Source organism: Capra hircus, chromosome 3, assembly GCF_001704415.2.
Source record: "Capra hircus breed San Clemente chromosome 3, ASM170441v1, whole genome shotgun sequence".
NCBI lineage: Eukaryota > Metazoa > Chordata > Mammalia > Artiodactyla > Bovidae > Capra > Capra hircus.
This window is the reverse complement of record NC_030810.1, coordinates 111,709,003-111,727,238: the sequence shown is the minus strand read 5'-3', so window position 1 is coordinate 111,727,238 and position 18,236 is coordinate 111,709,003. Positions and strand designations below refer to the sequence as shown.

Below are 18,236 nucleotides of genomic sequence, written 5' to 3'. Positions count from 1 at the left end.
AGGCTTCATGGAAAATGTGGCATCTGAGGTCAGCTTTGAAAGATGAGCAACATTTTGACAGGTGGAATCAGGAGTGTCTTTGTGTATGTGTGTGTAAAATACTCTGCATGAAATGACCCCCACCCTGCACCTTGCTGTCCTTGACTCCTCCTGCCTGCCCCTCTCCAGACAAAAGATCCTGCTGCAAGATTTTAACCCGTATATATTTCCTTCTCTCTCCTGTCTGTCTGTCTGTATATATATATTTTAGCTCCAGTATGTCAGTGACCTTGTGCCTCCCCTTCCCTTTGTTTTCCCGGAGTTGAGTTTGCCCCCTTCTCTGGCTATCCCAGATAGGTCAGTAAGGTTTCATGTAACTTGGCAGTTACATTATAGGCAACATGGAAATAGACGGTCTGACCGGGAAGAGTATACTTATAGGAATACAAGGACAGAGTATTTGAAATCGATTGTCCTTGCGAAATCCAGACACGTGGCTTTGTTCAGTAACCATGGGGTAAATGGTTAAAGCAACCACAGAGATGGTGGAAGGGAGCCCCTTTCCGCTTCGGTGGTGCTGGTGCAGTGTGGGGTCTCCTGACCAGTAGTGAGAAGGTGTTGATGCTGATGGAGAGTCCTGCTAGGGAGGCCAGCAATCTGTGGGATTAATGTTTTGGTCAATCCCTTGTCTTCTCCTATGTCAAGGGAGGAGGCTTGGGGGAGGGGGGTCACTTAAGTTCCTTCTGAGGGGTCTCTGGGGCTTCCCTGGTGGCTCACACGGGAACTGCCTGCAATGCAGAAGACCTGGGTTTGATCCCTGAGGTGGAAAGATCCCCTGAAGTAGGGAATGGCTACCAGTATTCTTGCCTTTGATCTAACTCCCTACCTCAAAGGTAGAGATGTCTCATACTACCAGAGCTGTGTCTTCCAGCAAGCCCCTTCCCCACTCTGGGCCTCTGTTTTCTCATCTGGTGGGTGAGGTATTTGGGCAGTACTGTCCTCTGTTCTGGTCTTCTCTGATTCTGGCTCCAAAGCTGAGCCCCTCTGGGAAGTTGGGGAACTCAGCAAAACCCAAGGGAAGGCAGCAAGACCGGCCGGGGTGCGGGACTACTGGCTTGCTTTCCACCCACAAGGGCCTTGCCCTGGTTCCTCCTGGCCAGGTGCCTCCCTCTTTGAGCCACCCTGGGCCTTTCCTACCCCTCCCCCCACCCAGCCCCTCCCGTCACAGCCCCTTCCACACACTGCCAGGTAAAGGCTGCAGCTGATGATGGGATCCCACACCCCCCCAGGTCCTTCCCTTATCCCCTCCCTCTCTGGCGCCCATTAGCCAGCCCGGGCCGTGGGGGCGGCGGCTGCCTAGTCTCCGTGCCAGGCCCAGCCCCCGGAGACGCACCTGTTCTGACCTGCTGAGCAGGTTCCCAAGTTTCTGCCTTCGTTGTTGGCCACGGCGTGGGAAGCAGCTCTGCGGGAGCTCGGCGCTCCCGATCACGGCTTCTCGGGGGTAGCTACAGCTGGGTGGGTGGAAGGGGGCTGGGTCCGCTAGCGGAGACCCCAGGGGGGCAGGCAGGTGCGTCCCTGCCCGAGGACTCTGTGGCTGCCTACCGTCTGGGTCGATCCCTATCCAGCTCTCGAGCGGCTCCCAGGGAGAACTCGGTGGAGCTTCAGAAACACTGGGCAGCTCTGCCTCCCGACCAATGCCTCTGTCCCTGGGAGCCGAGATGTGGGGTCCTGTGGCCTGGCTGCTGCTGCTGCTCCTGGCATCATTTACAGGTAGGACTTGCTTCAGGACCCTTGTTCCTGAGCCCAAGCCGACCAGGCACACACACACACACGCATCCACACGCGTGCACACATACACATTCCCTTTCCTGTGCTCTGAGCTGAGGAATCGGCCTCCCTCTCGCATCTCCAGCTGCTACAGTGCCCTCAGGAGAGCCACCAGAGCTCTTCTGTTTCATGCCCCTTTCCAGCCCCAGGCCAGGTCTCTAGGTCTGGGCTCCCTGACCACCTTAGCCAAAAGGCTGGAGCTGCCTCTGGGGAAAGAGATGTGGTAATCCAGTACAGGTGGCCAGGGAGGTGGAACTGGTGGGGACCCTTTCACCCCTTCGTAGAGATTCCCTCGCCTACCCCCTGGGCTTCAGAATTGCTGACTGGGGCTGCAGCTGACTCAGGGCTGAGCTGGTTTCCCCAGTCATCAGGGTGTAGGAAGCCTGATGTCCAGAGAATGGACAGGGTCTTTCTCTCACCTCCTCTCCACATGATGGCCTAGAATACCAGTTCTGTGGCACCCGTTGGGGGACTGTCGGGGAGCTGGAAGCTCTTTTCACTCTGGCCCCCCATCTCTGAGCACGCTATGGGGGGTGCTATTCCAAAGTAAGATGGCTACTTCCATGAGCGGGGGGTCTAGAGAGGGCATGGTCCTCTTTCCTTTATCCCTTGTCCTATTTTCTCAACTAGATGTCTTGTATCACTCCCGTCTAGCACTGTGTACAGAAGATTAGAAATTATAGGAACTTGTAATCTTCAGAGTGGGGGAGAGAGAGAGAGAGAGAGAGAGAGTGTGTGTGTGTGTGTGTGTGTGTGTGTGTGTCTGTAAGGGTGCCTATGCACAATGAGACGAGGGTAGGATTCCTTAGGCTGTTCCCAAGGTAATGGACAACTGAGATATCTTCCTCCTTAGAAAGACAGGGCCTCACCTACATACAACAGTTTGATTCCAAGTCCCAGGAGCAGTGGTGACGGAGCCGCAGTTGTCCAGCAGTGATTTTCCCCAACCTCCATCCCCACCTAAAGCTGTCAGGGAGAGTCAGACTTGCTCTGATCTTCTAATAGAAGGGTCGTTGGCCCAGCCTCCAGCTGCAGGATACTGAGTTCCGAGCCCTGCCATCTCTCCCTCCTCCCCCCCAACCCCCATCTTAATTCCCATCTTCCAGACAACCCTTCTCACTTGCTTAGGCCAAGAGGGTGGGGCCTGGTTGCTGGGGCCAGGGAACTCGGCAGTCACTTTCCTGTAGGATCTACCCACACCTAAAGGATCTACCCACATCTAGAGAGTGGAGCCATGATGTCTCAGGACTCGGAAGGGATCAAAGAGATCCAACTCCCTCAGGGAAGTTTCCAGGGAAAACTGAAAGAAATAGAAAGGCCAGCGAGATCTCAAGATTACTCAGTGTTAGAAGCATAATCGGGGTTAGCGTCTTGGTCTTCCAACCCCTAATTCATCGGAGCATAACACCTCTGAGTGCTCACTGGGGATAGCCAGGGCACTGGATGCTGGACACGCAGCGCTTAGCAAGACATAGTCCCTGCCTTCTTTTTCCAGGACACAAAGCTGTTCTTTCTCAGAGAAGCCCATGGCAGGGAGAGGAGACCCCTTCTAGTTAGGGCATCACCCCCACCTTGTCCTGTGCCTAATGGACGGGTGCCATGGCCAGGGAGGCAGCCTGGCTTCAGGGAAGCTGGCACCCAGGGAGCCGCACTCAGCTGCTATAACCTGCACAGAGTGCTCGGAGGGCCAGAAGTCAGACCCCGGGTTCCCAGCCCGAGGAACATGTGGGCCCACCTAACTGCCACCCCCATTCTGGCTCCCGTGGGCATCTCCTCAACAGCCCCCAGGAAACTGGAGTGTTCTTGTCTCTGAGAAAGCCTTGGACAGGAACCTTGGGAAATCAGGAGTTTGGGGTTCTGGCCTCATTTCTGCAGTTAATTTGTTACATGACCTTGGGCAACTAAGAATCTAGACTTTAGGAGACCAAGAAGTAGGACCAGATGATCTGTATGGGCCTTCTAGCTCTGAGAGCCTGTGGCTGCCTGAACGTCCAGCCCCTGACTGAAGGAGGTTGCTGGGTGCTGGAAGAGACAGTCCATCTGGCTATGGCGACAGAAGGGGGAAAGGTCCTGACCCCCTTTCTCAGCAGGGACCAGGGGTAGCTTTACCCTAGATACTGCCTTCTGCCCCTGCACTGCTGCAGATTTGTGTCCCCACCAAGTCCTGGGTCATTAGTGCTCTGAGCCCCAGGGCCCTGCCCCACCCCTGTTAGGGAGAGGAGCCCAGGCTGGGGAGGCACCCCAACAATCACAGCTCTTTGTCTCTCCTTAATGGGATGAATTTCCGGGTGAGGTCTCCTCCCTTCTCCTTCCCATCTCCTGCCCTGGGGCTGAAGGACCCATATCTGTAGATACCCTGCCAGTAGGGTCCTGGTTCCTAATCTTTGCGTCCAACTGAGCCCTGCAGGACCCCAGAGAACACGGGGTTCTCTGAATTCTGAAGTCTGGCCTCTGAGGGTTAGGATTAGCTTTCTGTCTAAAGTTAGTTTTTTAGAAAGGGAGGGACCTCATCCCTGCGTCTCTACTCCTATTTACAGAGGTGGGGGCAGGCCCTTTTCTGAAGGACCTACCCAAACCCTGCGGGAAGACCAGAAAGGGAGGCAAGCATCCCTGCCCAAGGTAGGGAGCGCTAGGAGGATCCCAGGGAAGCCCTGTGGCCCCCAGTGACCTTAGTCCAACCCCAATGTTTCAGGGAGCTGGGCCAAGGGGACCCCAGCCACAGAGATGGCAGTAAGGAATTCATAGTAGAGTCCACGGTCCCAGCCTCTAGACCTCAGCCTTGGGATCCTAGGGCCCTCCAGGCAAAGTGAAGGGAGGTCAGCCACGGTAGGAGCAAGCCTAGTGAAGAGAGAATGCCTGGCCTTTCTGGATTCCCAAACTTGCCCTTCTGCTGACCAAAGTCTAGGCAGACAGAAGGGATGGGGTGGGGTGAGGAGCTGAGTCAGGAGGGAAGGGAGGAGAGAAGCCTAGGGGCTGAATCTGGGATCAGAATCTAAACTGAGAAGGTCAAGCTCAGAACTGGGGTCCAGCCACAGAGCTGGAGGAGGAGGGCTCTGCCTGAGGGGGAGGGGACAAGATTACTCTTTAACTGGACGGGAGCCTCAGGCTTCAGACGCTTTCCCCACAGTTCTCAGGCCACCCCCCACCCCCCCCACACACACACCCCTTTGCCTTTAAAACTGGTTGGCTGTCCTGAGAGCTGGGTTGAGGCTGTGATTTGGGGTGGGGCAGAGCTGGCCACACTTGCAGAGGTTGGGGAGGGGTGGCTGGCTGGCAGGATTGGGGAGGGGGTTAGGATCCCAAGGGTTTGGGAGAAGTTGAATTCTGGGTCTCCCACCCACAGTGTAGCTGTTGTGGTGACTCAGCCAGGCTCAGACTCTGGCTCCGGGGGGTTTAGGGGACTTATCTGTGCTGGGAGCCGTGTCTGGGCCGGAGCTGGGGCTGCCTCAAGGCCTGTCCTCCCCCATTGTTCTCACCTCCCTTTGTGATTGGTGTGGCCCCCCTCCCCAGACACTAATCTGTGGTGGGCGCTTTGCCCGGGTTGGGAAGCTCTCACTAAGCTGAGGGGTTTAGGACAATGGAGGGTAAGTGAGGGAGGTGGAGGAAGGCAGAGAGAGAATCTGCTGGTTTTCAAAGTTCCTTAGCACTCCAAGGCCAAGGTTACAGGGGGAGAGGAACGGATGGAAAGAAAAACAGTTGGGTTGTTTATATCACCTGTCCTGAGTAAGGGGCTTCAGGGGTCCCTTCCCAGGTCCTTTCTTACCCCAAACTCACCCACACATTCCAGCTCTTTCTTGGGGAGGCTGCTGCTGTGGGCTGAGGGGAGGCAAGAGTTAACAAAGGAGAATGAGACCCTAGACAGCTCAGCCCCCTCCCCCTAGCCTCAGGTAGGATCCCCCTCCTCCTTCCCAGCAAACTTCCACCAGACAACCCTCACCCCAGGCCTGCAGCGAGAGCTGGTTTTTCTGGTGGCGGCAGCGGCAGAGACCCGACAGAGATTCCCAGGGAGAGGCCTCCTTGAGGGGCCAGAGGTACTTGGGGCGGGGGGTGGGGGTGGGGGGCTGAGGAAGGTGGGGGTCCTTCCAGTAGGAACCTGAGGAGCAAGGGTAGAGAAAGCTTTTGTTTTGTTCTGTGGGGTGGCCCTTGATGACAATTTCCCATCACCCCAGAGGGACAGTGACCTCATCTCTGGGTCCCTCTGCCTGAGATGAATCTGCCTCAAGTCTGGGGTGAGGAGGGGAGGGGTGCCTGGGCGACACTCCAGTGGGTGCAGAGACAGAGGCCCCGAGCCACGCAGCACTGACCAAAGGCAGCTGAGACAGATAACTATGCGGAAGCTAAGAGAAACCAATATCAAAATATTTACTGTGTGTGTACATTCACAGACATGCCTTTCCATGGCTTGCTCTGATGCTGACATGCACACATGCACTCCTGAAGAGAAAAAGTGGACACATGTATGTGGGAAACACCCTCAGGTTCATGCAAAGAGGCAGCCTCTCCTGCATGCGAGCCAGCGCTGAGCCACACCAGGCCCTCACCCAAAGACGGGCACGCAGACACACGGAGCTCATACTGCCTCCCTTCCTCCTCCTCAGAGACCCACCTCCAGGACCCCATTGTGTGCCCCTAGAAGCACTAGCAGTGGATGCTGACGGAGAAAGGCTCCGCAGAAAGAAAAGCCTCCTGCCCGAGAGATGCCGTCATCCGCCACTGCCAGCCTCAGTCTCCCCTCCGGAGATCAGAGGCCAGGCCTTGTGCAGAGAGGAGAGTTGGGGCACAGGGTAGGGAGAAGGCAGCCAGCCCAGGCCGGGAACGGAGGGCCTGTCTGGGAGCAGGTGGGGTACACAGAGGGCAGGGCCCCAAAGAGGCCCGTGGGGGCCTGGCCAGGGGTGGGGGAGGACCAGGGCAGGGATCCCGTCCGGCCAGTCGGGCCTGTTCTCTGCCTTGCGCAAGGTGGTGGCTGGTGGCGGCTGTGGCTAGGCTGGCTATGCAGCAGCAGCTGAATCACCAAGGTTCCTGACCAGCGTCCTGGTGCTCCCAGGAGGAGGGGAGGGGAGGGTCAGAGGGAGGGGCGCTCAGCCAGCAGAGTCCACCAGCCTCAGCAACCAGTCTGCAGCAGAAGGGTCCGTGGGCTTGGCCTGGCCACTACATGCCCGCAGGGTGACCTCACCAGGCAGGCGGTGTGTCTCCTTTGCTCTGGTGACATCATCATGCTGACGCCGGGCGGGCACTGGGTGGGGGAGAGAAGGAGGAGGCAGTCCTGGTCTGCCCTACCCTGGGAGTCTCAGCTTCTGGGTCTGCCTACTGGGCCCAAGTTCTCTTTTCCTTCTCTTGCAGCCTGTGTGTGTGTGTGTGTGTGTGTGTGTGTGTGTGTGTGTGTGTGTGTGTGTGTGTGTGTGTGTGTGTGTGTGTGTGTGTAAGTGAAGGAGGGTGTTGCTCAAGCTGAGATGCTCCCAGTAAATAGTGAATTTAGGACAATGGGGAGATGTGGGAGAGACCCAGAAGGGACTTTCCGGTTTAACTGGGTTCCTCATCCTGCAAAGTTTGGGTTTATCACTTGGTGTCATGGGGATCATGGAGCCACAGGTAGGGATGTGGAGGATCGGACTCAGACATGTGCTAGGAACTCGATGCATGTTGTACGCTAAGAAGGTATTTTTGGTGGGGAAATGTGATTAGTGGTGGGGAAGGGCCAGTTGCTTGACAAGTACAGGAATGAGGATGCCATCTGACATTGCTCCAGAAATAGGCTTTGGAAGGGTTTGAGTGTCTCCCAGTGGAGCAGGGCTTGGATTCCCTGTGACCTGCATGGACACTGGGATTAAAAGCAGAGGAAGTACCAGGAAGCCCCAATCTCAAGCCCACCTTCAGCCCTTGGCAGCCCTGCTCCCTCTGGTGCCAGGAAGAGGTGCCTGGGAGGGGTGACAGGTGGTTAGCTGGACTCCTTGGCTGGGCTGGGTGGGTCCAACATCAGCTTGGGCAGGTCAGGGCCCTGGTATCTGGCCCTGCAGGTCTGTCCCGTCCCATTCGGGCCCTCCCGGCTCCCAACAGCGTCCTCCCTTCCTCTTCCCGTTTGCAGGGCCGTGGGATCCCCTTCCTCTGTCCCATGCTCTGCCTCACTGGGGCCCTCTGGCCACTCTAGTGGGGCTTCACTTTCTCCCCCCACGTCTGATTTCCTCCACCCCCTACTTTCACCCTAGGTCCAGTCTGGAGGTACTCCCTTTGGCAGAGAACCCAGCTAGCCAGCCTATTGTGTCTCCACCCTAAGGTTGCCATGCTAACCCCCTCCCTGCCCAGCCCAACCAAAGACTGCACATTCCTCCTCGCTCTACCCTTTCCTTCTTCTGCCTGTCTCTCACATTCATTCATTCCCACTCATTCACTCATTCAGTCAGTCAATAAATAATAATTGAGTACCAGTTATATGCCAGGAATGCAGACCACTGAGCACTGAATCAGAAGCCATGTTTGCATATGTGATGTGAGATCCAGTTTATACCCTTGAGGTTCTCAGTCTGGTGGAAGAGGCAGACGAGAAAACAGCAAATACAATCTGTGGTATCAACAAATGCAGTCTGTGATGGGTCAACGCAGGATGCTAGAGGGAGAACAGAGGAAGGGCACCTCACCCTGCCTCAGGTGGGGGTGGGGGAAGGGAGGACTCCGGGAGGAAGTGATGTCTAAGCAGAGTCTTTAAGGATGAGTAGGAGTTACCCAGACAGTGATGAGTAGGAGCTACCAGACATAGGGAGGAGGGCGTTCCAGGCAGGATCACAGTATGAGCAAGGTGAAGGCCAGCAGGGTGTGTGAAATGCTGGCCAGAGGTAGGAGCTTTGAACTTTTGGGAATTACTGGACATGCATCCCCAGGCAAGGCGCTCTCACCATTCCAGAGAGCCTTCATTCTGCCCGCAGCCCTCTGCCCCCAGCCCTGTTTCATACAGTTTATTCCACAACTTCAAATCTCTTTCTTTTCAGCCTCGAGCTTCTCTAGCCCAGCCTCCCTCATAAGTTACTCATCCTAGAAACCTAGGAGTGGTCTTTGAGTCTTTCCTCTTTCTGGTCGGTGACCAGGTCCTGCCAAGCTTCCCCTGGAACTGTCCCCTCCTCTTGGCAGCACAGTGCAGGATGGCAGCAGGGTCCTAGTGTGTCTCCTGCCGCAGGCCCTGCTTTCCAGTCAGAGGGCACATGACCACTGGCTTAATGCTCTAGTGACTCCGTATTTCCCCTGGCCAAATCTGAATTCCTTTGCCTGGTGTGGAAGGTCCTGGATGATTTTGCTGTGACCAGATGTCTCACTCCCACTCAACACACACCCCTTGCCTTAGTTGTGTCCTCTCCTCTTGGCTTCCTGAACCAGCCAGACTCCACCTCCCTGGGGTTTGCCCACCTTGGGCCCTTACCTGGGATCCCTTTCCAGGTCTCACCCCCTCCTGATTCTACCCACTGCATGCATGAGGCCCTCCTACCTGAATCAGGACCACTGTGACTAGCCTATCCCATAACTAACGAGCGGCACACCAGTAACCACTAAATAAGAAACCATCACACATATTTCCATAGATGTTTCCATACATATCTCTTTCCCAGAAGGTCTCAGATTCTATAAGTGCAGGACATGCATCCTTCTTTGCTGATAAGGCTACATGATAGATCTCCCTGAGGGCTTCATACTGTTCCTTATCAATGGACATAGCACTCACCTTTCAACACTGGTCCCCACCTCCAGTCCTCTGCTTCTGGTTCATGGTTCTAACCCTGTTATATATCTGTCCTGACCTCTCCTCTCTTGGCCTCTGACCCTGGGCCTTTCTATCTTCAGTGACTTGCTCATTCCTGTCTCTGAGTCTTGGTTCATGCCATTCCTCCCACATAGCATACCTTCTTCTCTCTGGGAACCCAGGTCTCTCATCCTCTTATCTTCAAACCATGAAAAGAATGTTCCAAAGGGCCTGTTGGCATGGACCCTTCCTACACCACATGCCGCATCCCAGACACCAACTCTTCTTGACCCTTGCCTTGGCTCCAGACCACTTTCTGAAAGCATTCTCTTTCCCTCTCTTGGTAGGTTAAGCCTTCTGTTAAAGTCTGTCCATGGCTTCCAGGTCTTTGTGGCATAAAATCCATTTCCCTGAGCTCCCAGAGGGCAGAGGCTGGGTCTCTTCTCCTGTTATAGCTGCCCACCTTACAATTGCTCAGGATAGGATCCAGGGCTGAGAGAGGGTTGTGACTTCCATACACCATCTGTGTGGCCTTAGGCAAGTTACTTCCTCTCTCTGGGTCTCAGTTTCCTCATCTGTTAAAGGGCGATAATAACACCTACCTCTTGGGAATGGTTTGTGGATCTAATGAGGTAATGGACTGAACGCGCTTTGCAAGCATAAAATGCTCCAGGAGTTCTGGGCTGCCTTTGCTGACATTATCATTATGAATAAGTGTTCCCCAGCTCTGGCAGCGCCCCTAGTCCTGGCTGCTTCTGTCTGCCCCCTGCAGGTCAGTGCCTTGCTGGTGAGCTGGAGACCTCGGACCTGGTGACCGTGGTGCTGGGCCAGGATGCCAGGCTGCCCTGCTTCTACCGAGGGGATCCGGGCGAGCAGGTGGAGCAGGTGGCATGGGCTCGCGTGGATGCGGGCGAGGGCGGCCGGGAACTGGCACTGCTGAACTCCAAATACGGGCTGCACGTGAGCTCAGCCTACGAGGGCCGCGTGGAACAGCCGCCACCCCCACGGAACCCCCTGGATGGTGCGGTACTGCTGCGCAATGCGGTGCAGGCTGACGAGGGCGAGTACGAGTGTCGCGTCAGCACCTTCCCTGCCGGAAGCTTCCAGGCGCGGCTGCGGCTCCGCGTTCTGGGTAAGGCCAGTTGCAAGAGACGCCAGAACCTCAGGCCCTGGGTCTTGGAAGGCAGAGCCAGAAGCAGGGGAATGCAGAGATGAATGGGGTGGGGTCGAAACAGGAAGAGGTGGGGTCCTGTGGAACTGAGAGAGCTTCATTTAGCCCATCCAACCCCCACCCCAATCCAGAAATTCTTTTCAGGTGACCCCCAGAGCTTGATACAGCTTGATCAGCCTTGGGGAAGAATCCATTTATTAGGCTGGTCTTCCTTCTGTGGACCTGACATCTCCCTGTTGGTAACTCGCACCGTCTGCAGTGAGCCTTCTCTGTTCTGCACAACAGCCTCTCCACTAGATGTGACGCTCTGTCATGCCTCACTCAAATCTCTCCTTCAAGCTAAATTTACTAGTTTCTGCAACAGTTCTACCAGACACACTCATTCAGAGCCTCCCTCATCCTCCTGGGCTCCATTTAAAATACTGGGCCTAGACATGGACACACAGGCCCAGCTCTGCCCAGAGTGGCTGTGCATGACCAGTGGGGCTCATGCCTGCCCTGATCCAGACCTTCAGTGAATGCGGTCGGGAGCCGCAGTTGCCTTGTAAACCACCTCTTGGCACTGTGGACTCTCACAGTCAATGGATGCCCTGGACTTATGGTCAAGTCCAGTCTTTTCCATGCTGGGCTTGGACTGTTAATGTTATGAAGATAAAAATAAAGACCTTTATAGTTTTCCTTTATCCACATGGAATTTAGTAATACCAGCCATGGTAGAGAAGCCTGAGTGTGAATCTTGGCTTCACCACCCCATAGCTAATGATCTGGAATGAGTCATTTAACCTCCTTGAGCTTCAGTTTCTTCAGCTATGAAATAAGGATAATAATACCTACTTCATGTTTGTTGACAGGATTAAAAGGAATAATGTTTGTAAAGTGTTGAGCACAGTACTGGGCCACATAGTCAGTGCTTTAAAAGTAGTGGCTATTATTATTATTATATAGATGTTATCTGGTTAGTTTTTAAATTACCTCATTATTTTTTATTTAAAAAATGACCCATACTCATTGTAAATAATTCAAAAGGTGGAGAAAGGTACAAAGTCAGTTGAAATTCTACCACTCATTTGACATCTCTGTTGATGGTATAAAAGAAGAAAAAGCTAGACTGAACTGGGATGGGGTGGGGCCTCCTAACGGGGGTTGTGAAGATGGTGCTCTCTGCCTCCCCTCATCTGCAGTGCCTCCCTTGCCCTCGCTGAATCCTGGTCCGGCGCTAGAAGAGGGCCAGGGCCTGACACTGGCAGCCTCCTGCACTGCAGAGGGCAGCCCGGCCCCCAGCGTTACCTGGGACACAGAGGTCAAGGGCACAGCATCCCACCGCTCCTTCACACACTCCCGCTCAGCTGCCGTCACTTCAGAATTCCATCTGGTGCCCAGCCGCAGCATGAACGGACAGCCACTTACCTGCGTGGTATCCCACCCTGGCCTGCTGCAGGACCAAAGGATCACCCACATCCTCCAGGTGGCCTGTGAGTACTTGGGTAGGGCACCCCCACGGGCTCCAGGAAGACGGGTGCGACCCTGAGAGACCCTGAGGCCCACCAGTGTGGATCCTACAGCGCATGAACACTAGTCCAGGGTGTAAGACCTGGAGCCCCTCCCAGATGACCTTGGCAAACCACTCCCTGACCTTCAGAGTCCTGCTTACAAAGGAGCTTGCCCTGATTTTCAGGTTTCAGGGAGGTCAGATATAAATATGGAGTTGAAAGGATTTTGTGAAATAGTTTAGGATTTGAAGACAGGTGGACTTGGAATGCACCCTAGTTCTGCTGTTTACCAGCCGTTATTCAGTCAAGATTCATTTTCTTCATTAGCAGAAGGAGAGTAATCATATCAACTTTACAGGGTTCTGATGGGAATTAGAAACGACAAATGCAAAGCCTCTCACACGGCACTTAGTGTATGGATGGTACCAGGTCAATGGCAGATGTTGTTTTCCTGGCATTAGACTTCATGCCTCTGTGAGGGATGGCACTGGTTTCTACTCATACTAACACAGCATTCGGCACAAAGTAGGTCCTCAACAGATGTTTGTTAAAGAAATGAACGAGCTGGAAATTCCCTGGTTGTCCAGTGGTTAGGACTGCACAATTTCCCTGCTGAGGACGTGGGTTCGATCCCTGATCTGGGATCCCCACAAGCCGTGCTGCACAGTTAGGGAAAATAAAAAAGAAATCAAGGAACTAGGAGGATGGTTAAACCTTTGAAGAATCAGAGAGGGGTTTTGCTTAGCACCTGTTTTTTGGCTGGCACTATGCTAGGGCCCACAGGGGATTCAAAAGGTGTTGCCACACTGCTATGCAGAGGAACATATAGGCTCGCTGCAGAGGTAAACCAGCCTGGACTCTGAATGCAGGGGACGGAGCTGTCAGCAGAGTGGGGCTGGTCTAGGTTGGGCTGCAGATGGGCAGGACAGGGAAGGGCAGGGAGAGGCCATTCCAGGCAGGGTGAGGCCTGGGACTGGGGGTCTTCAAGGAAGAGCATCACTCCCATTCTCTCTCCTCCCACCTTTCATTCCAGTCCTTGCGGAAGCCTCTGTGAGGGGCCTTGAAGACCGAAAGCTGTGGCAGGTTGGCAGAGAAGGGGCTATGCTCAAGTGCTTGAGTGAAGGGCAGCCCCCACCCTCGTACAACTGGACACGGTAAGGGCCAAGCTTGAGCCTGGGATCCTTCCCTCGGGACCAACATATACTCATCATGAAATGGGACAATATACTCTGAGCCCCAAATAAATTGGGGCACATGTTCAGACCAATATAAGAAGATGCATGGTCACCAAACATTATTATTGGCTTATACCAGGGAGTGTGGGATACATGGCGATGCATAGAGAGTTAGCTAATAAGTGCTTGGCTTTTTCCCTTAACTTTAAAATTATGAAATATAATACGGTATTTAAGTGCTAACACTTTTTATGTAAGTGCCTGAAGTGGATAAGACAAAAGGATACAGCTGACTGTGACTGCTGTTAAAGCAACACTTTTATAGCCGCTGTCACATCGCCAGCACCTTAGAAGCACCCTCCCGTCTCTGCTAGTTCCCTGGCTTTTTTCCAGGGTCTGAGATGTCCAGAGAGTCAGGGAGGGGGTCAGGGGCACATGTGTGTGAGCCCATGACAGGCATGCTCTCACATATGAGCAGATGAGCCATGTATGTGGCCTCGTGCCTGGGGCTCTGTTCATGAATCCTACCTTGCAATGTCAGGGGTATTGGGGCATGCAGTCACGTTTGCCAAGTACATCTGAGCCCAATAGGAATGCAAAGTCCTGTCGTACGGACTTTATGCCATGTGGACCTGGTGCTCAGTGCTGAGTGATGTGATGCCCACAGGAGCATGTGAGATGTTGTGCGTGTGGATCTTCCCCGAGTGCGTTTTGGGGTGCCCAGGTCAGGCTGGGCGGCAGGGAGAAGGGGCCTCTGCCTAGACCTGCCTAGAGGAGGGAGGGGCACCGTGGGAACAGCCGGTGGCTCTGGGTGACGTCATGGGGGAGGGAGGTGGAGAGCTGCCCGGGCACGTTGGATGGTGGCAGCCTCAGCCCGCCCATCAGCTTCCCTGTCCTCCAGGCTGGACGGGCCTCTGCCCAGTGGGGTACGAGCAGAAGGAGACACCCTGGGCTTCCCCACACTGACCACTGAGCACAGTGGCACATACGTCTGCCGTGTTAGCAATGCACTCTCCTCAAGGGATTCTCAAGTGGTGGTGGATGTTCTTGGTAAGCACTGGGGCAAAGGCTGGGGCCTGGGCCAGGGGCCTGGCAGGGGGCGACGAGAAGCAAGACAGGGAGTGAACTGGGAGAGTGTTTGTTTGGAGGGGGTGGGACTGCACGTATTTTGCAGAGGGTCAGGCTGAGGGGGTGGTTTGGGGTATGTTTTGAGAGGACAGCGTGGGGCGGGTCAGAGATCTGGACGTCTGCCTTAGACCTCGGCCTGCCCACAGCAGACCCCGAGGATGCCGCCGGGAAGCAGGTGGACCTCGTGTCGGCCTCCGTGGTAGTGGTGGGCGTAATTGCTGCACTCTTGTTCTGCCTTCTGGTGGTGGTCGTGGTGCTCATGTCCCGATACCATCGGCGCAAGGCCCAGCAGATGACCCAGAAATAGTGAGTACTGGCCCCTCCTGGGCGGGTGAGGTCAGCGGGGAGCAGAGAGGAGACAAGCAGGAGGTGGGCCAGGTCTGAGGAGCGAGAGGAGGCTGGGTGGCCCCACGTCTGAGGAGCTTGTGGACCAGAGGTAGGCAGAGTCTCCTGGGAGGTGAGAAAGGCCTGGGGGCCTGGACCACAGCTGGGTGAGGGGAGCCTCACTGCCCGAGTGAGGGCAGATCCACATTCGAGGGTGTCACACGCACGGGCACATACATGGCACCAAGCACACACACTCTGCAGTCACACTGCTACCTGCAGCCACGTGCTCACACTTGCAGGGACGGCCCAGTGCCCACACCCTCCAGCCCCAGCTCATAGAGGCGCCGCCAGCCTAGGTTGGCCTTGGGAGGCTACCACTACCCTCAGCTCCTGACGAGGGGGTGTCTTCCCAGTGAGGAGGAGCTGACCCTGACCAGGGAGAACTCCATCCGGAGGCTGCATTCCCATCACTCGGACCCCAGAAACCAGGTGTGTGCGCCAGGGTCAGGGGTGTTCGTGGGGCCGGGGCCCCTCTGCAGGTCAGGAGCGTAGGAGGGTTGCACTGGGGGAAGGTGGCAGGGTGGGCAGCGCTTCTTTGGGCTGGCTCCTTTAGAAAGCCCTCTTCATCGCTGGCCTCAAGGTTGCTTGGGGAAGCCATGGTTAGCACTGGTTTCAGGGTGGGGTCAAGGTCAGGGTGGGGGAATGAGGATGTCTGTGGGGTGGGGGAAGGTGACTAGGGAGGCGCCTGAGCCCCGTCCTGACTCCTCCCCGTGTCCGGGCCCTGCAGCCGGAGGAGAGTGTAGGGCTGAGAGCCGAGGGCCACCCTGATAGTCTCAAGGACAACAGTAGCTGCTCTGTGATGGTGAGGCCCCCGGCCCCACTGGTGTCCCCAGCACTCTGCTCAGGCCCCTCTCCCGGCCCCCGATGTGGTGCGTCAGCAGCCCCTCCACCAGCCCCCTTGCTGAGACTCACGCTGCCCGCCTGCCTCCCCTGACACCCCCAGCTATGCCCTTATGCCTTTGTTCTCCAGTCCCCCCTTCCCCACACCTAACATTCACTCCTGCCCATCGCTGAGCTGCTGAGCAACCGTAACCCCTGCTTGTGCCTGACCTCTGGCCCCACCGTGCCCCAGCCAGCCCCTTCAAGCGTGACCGCCCTGCCCAGGCTCCTGACTCAGCCCCTGCCCTTGGTCTCCAGAGTGAAGAGCCGGAGGGCCGCAGTTACTCCACGCTGACCACAGTGAGGGAGATTGAAACGCAGACCGAGCTGCTGTCTCCAGGCCCTGGGCGGGCAGAGGAGGAGGAGGATCGGGATGAAGGCATCAAGCAGGCCATGAACCATTTTGTTCAGGAGAACGGGACCCTGCGGGCCAAGCCCACGGGCAATGGCATCTACATCAACGGGCGGGGGCATCTGGTCTGACCCAGGCTTGCCTCCGTCCCCTAAGCCTGGCTCCCTCTGCTGACAGGGAAGCCTTCAGCTCATCCCCAGGGGGCCTCCCTATACACTCTTTTCTTGAGGAAGGTGCTCCCCACCCCACTGACTGCTTGACCTCCAGTCCTTCCAGTCCTTCCGTTGGGAAACGGAAGGGCTCTGCTGGCTGAGTCCCTCCCGCAGTGTGTTCAGGTCGCTGCGTGTGCGTGCGTGCTCGTTTGAGTGTGTGCTGAGTGTGCGTGCAGGGGTGACTGTGCCCGTGGTGCTCGTCATGCTGTCACAAGTGAACTGTGGTGCGTGTGTCACCCGGTTCGGCGGCAGTGTGGGGTGTGCGGCACGGGGATGTGCTTGTGTGTGGTGCAGCTGCGGGACCTTTGCCTGTAAAATGCAGGTGTTTTCCTCAGACCCCAGAGCAGTATTAATGACGCAGAGCTTTGAGGTGGGAGGTGGAGACTTGGGCCAGATCCAGGTGTGCGGGCATAGCTGGAGCTGGAATCTGGCCTCCTGAGTTGGGGAGCAGGGCTCCCACCACTTGGGACCCGCTGGGGCAAGTGTGAAGCGGTGGGCCAGGGTCCGCCAGAAGCTCAAACTGCCCTCTGGTGGCCTCTGGGCCTGCTGCATGTACATACTTTCTGTAAATAAGCCTGCACAGGGGAGCTTGTTTAAGGAATATTGCCCCAAACTCATTAAGAGAAAAGACTTTTCAAAAAACTGTGGACTCATCTGGATGTTTATCGTTACAAGGATTGCTTAAAGAGTCATCAGCCTACACAGGAATCCAGCAAAGCTAGACCTTGCTCGGGCCCGACCCCAGGAGGCTAATTCCTGTGGTTCAAGGTGCTCCTTCTGAGGCATCTTAATCTGGAAAGCCTCATGGGAAGCAGACTAAGATCTGATGGAGTCTGGAGGAGGCGTGTGTGCCCCACAGTTACTGGTAACAAGAGGACAAGTAAGGTCCTTGGCCTCGCGGTTCCTCGGCTCTTCCCCTAGGCTCATGTTTTCTTAGTTGCGTGCACGGGTGTTTGTGGTCCCTTGGTGAGGGGGTCACTAGGACTTGGTGCCAAGGCTGGTTTAGTCATGGTGTAAGGGAGAGAGAATAGTGATAATAGAACCAGGGAGGGTAAGAGTTCAAGTGAGGTGAAGGAGCTACTGGGAGCAAGAATATCCCCTTTTCCCCAGGGGTCTCAGGGTCACTAACTTGGGGTTCTTTCAGCAGTTTCGCTGGGTGGGGGCTGGGCTTAGATGAGGTCCATTTTTGCCTGCCTGACCCAAATACATTGAACCAGGATACCTAGATTTAGTACCAAACCCTGCTCAGCCTGAACTCTGCTGGATTTCTGACCAAAGGAGGGTCTCTCATCCCCTGCTCTGCAGCCAGCCAGGACTTTGCATGTGGAACCTGAAGATATGGAATTCTAGCATGTACATTTTGTGTAAATATGTGTATAGTTGTACATAAATGATATTCTGTTTTTAAATAAACAGATAAAACCTGTTCTTTCTGGTTCCTGTCTTGCTCCCTGAACTGTGTAAATCCTGAACCTCAATAGTCTTCTGTCTCAGGACACCCTCCCTGTGGTTCCAAGTTGGGGAGGAGCTAGGATGCCTGGAACTGGGAGGGACAGGGGGAGAGAAATGGTCTCCACAAGACCTTGAGCCATCTCTGAGAGTCCCCAGGTAGGACAGTGGAAGGGAAGACCCCTTCCAGGATAGGCAGTAACTCAGTTGGGCAGTATTTTATATCCTATCTTTTATTGGAGTCTTACTACAACAGGCCTGGAAAGTAAACAGCAGTGTAAAATGTTTATGGTCAAAGAACCCAAAACTCAGATGGGTTCCACAGGATATTAGAGTTGGAAGGATTTTCAGGTCATCTTAGTCTTCTCTTCATTTCTTCCCATGTGTGGAAACCGAGGTTTAGCACGGTGATGTGGCTCGAATGACACTGCAGGCGTGTGGGAGTCGGAGGCTGGGCCTCCTGC

At 55.3% G+C, this 18,236-nt stretch overlaps 1 protein-coding gene across 9 annotated transcripts; it reads left to right on the top strand.

Annotated features, from left to right (window-relative positions):
- On the top strand, positions 1,389–17,751 carry NECTIN4 (nectin cell adhesion molecule 4). Of its 9 annotated transcripts, none has more exons than XM_005677185.3 (9): positions 1,389–1,749; positions 10,302–10,661; positions 11,882–12,172; positions 13,224–13,344; positions 14,267–14,415; positions 14,643–14,799; positions 15,234–15,309; positions 15,608–15,682; positions 16,018–17,751. In XM_005677185.3, exons 1-9 carry the CDS (start codon positions 1,674–1,676, stop codon positions 16,240–16,242), a joined length of 1,530 nt encoding a protein of 509 aa, XP_005677242.1. In that variant the 5' UTR covers positions 1,389–1,673; the 3' UTR covers positions 16,243–17,751. The 9 variants fall into 9 exon arrangements, with proteins under 9 accessions (XP_005677242.1, XP_005677241.1, XP_005677244.1 ...); XM_005677184.3 differs by having other exon boundaries at positions 14,640–14,799; XM_005677186.3 differs by lacking the exon at positions 1,389–1,749 and adding an exon at positions 5,916–6,644 and having other exon boundaries at positions 14,640–14,799; positions 15,608–15,749; positions 16,018–16,133.

Bases quoted from the DNA above. Each gene is read 5' to 3' on its own strand.
- NECTIN4 (XM_005677180.3), top strand. From the start codon at position 6,455: ATGCTGACGGAGAAAGGCTCCGCAGAAAGAAAAGCCTCCTGCCCGAGA. The intron at 12,173-13,223 runs GTGAGTACTTGG...CTTTCATTCCAG, and splicing joins CCACATCCTCCAGGTGGCCT to TCCTTGCGGAAGCCTCTGTG. The intron at 15,683-16,017 runs GTGAGGCCCCCG...CTTGGTCTCCAG, and splicing joins ACAGTAGCTGCTCTGTGATG to AGTGAAGAGCCGGAGGGCCG.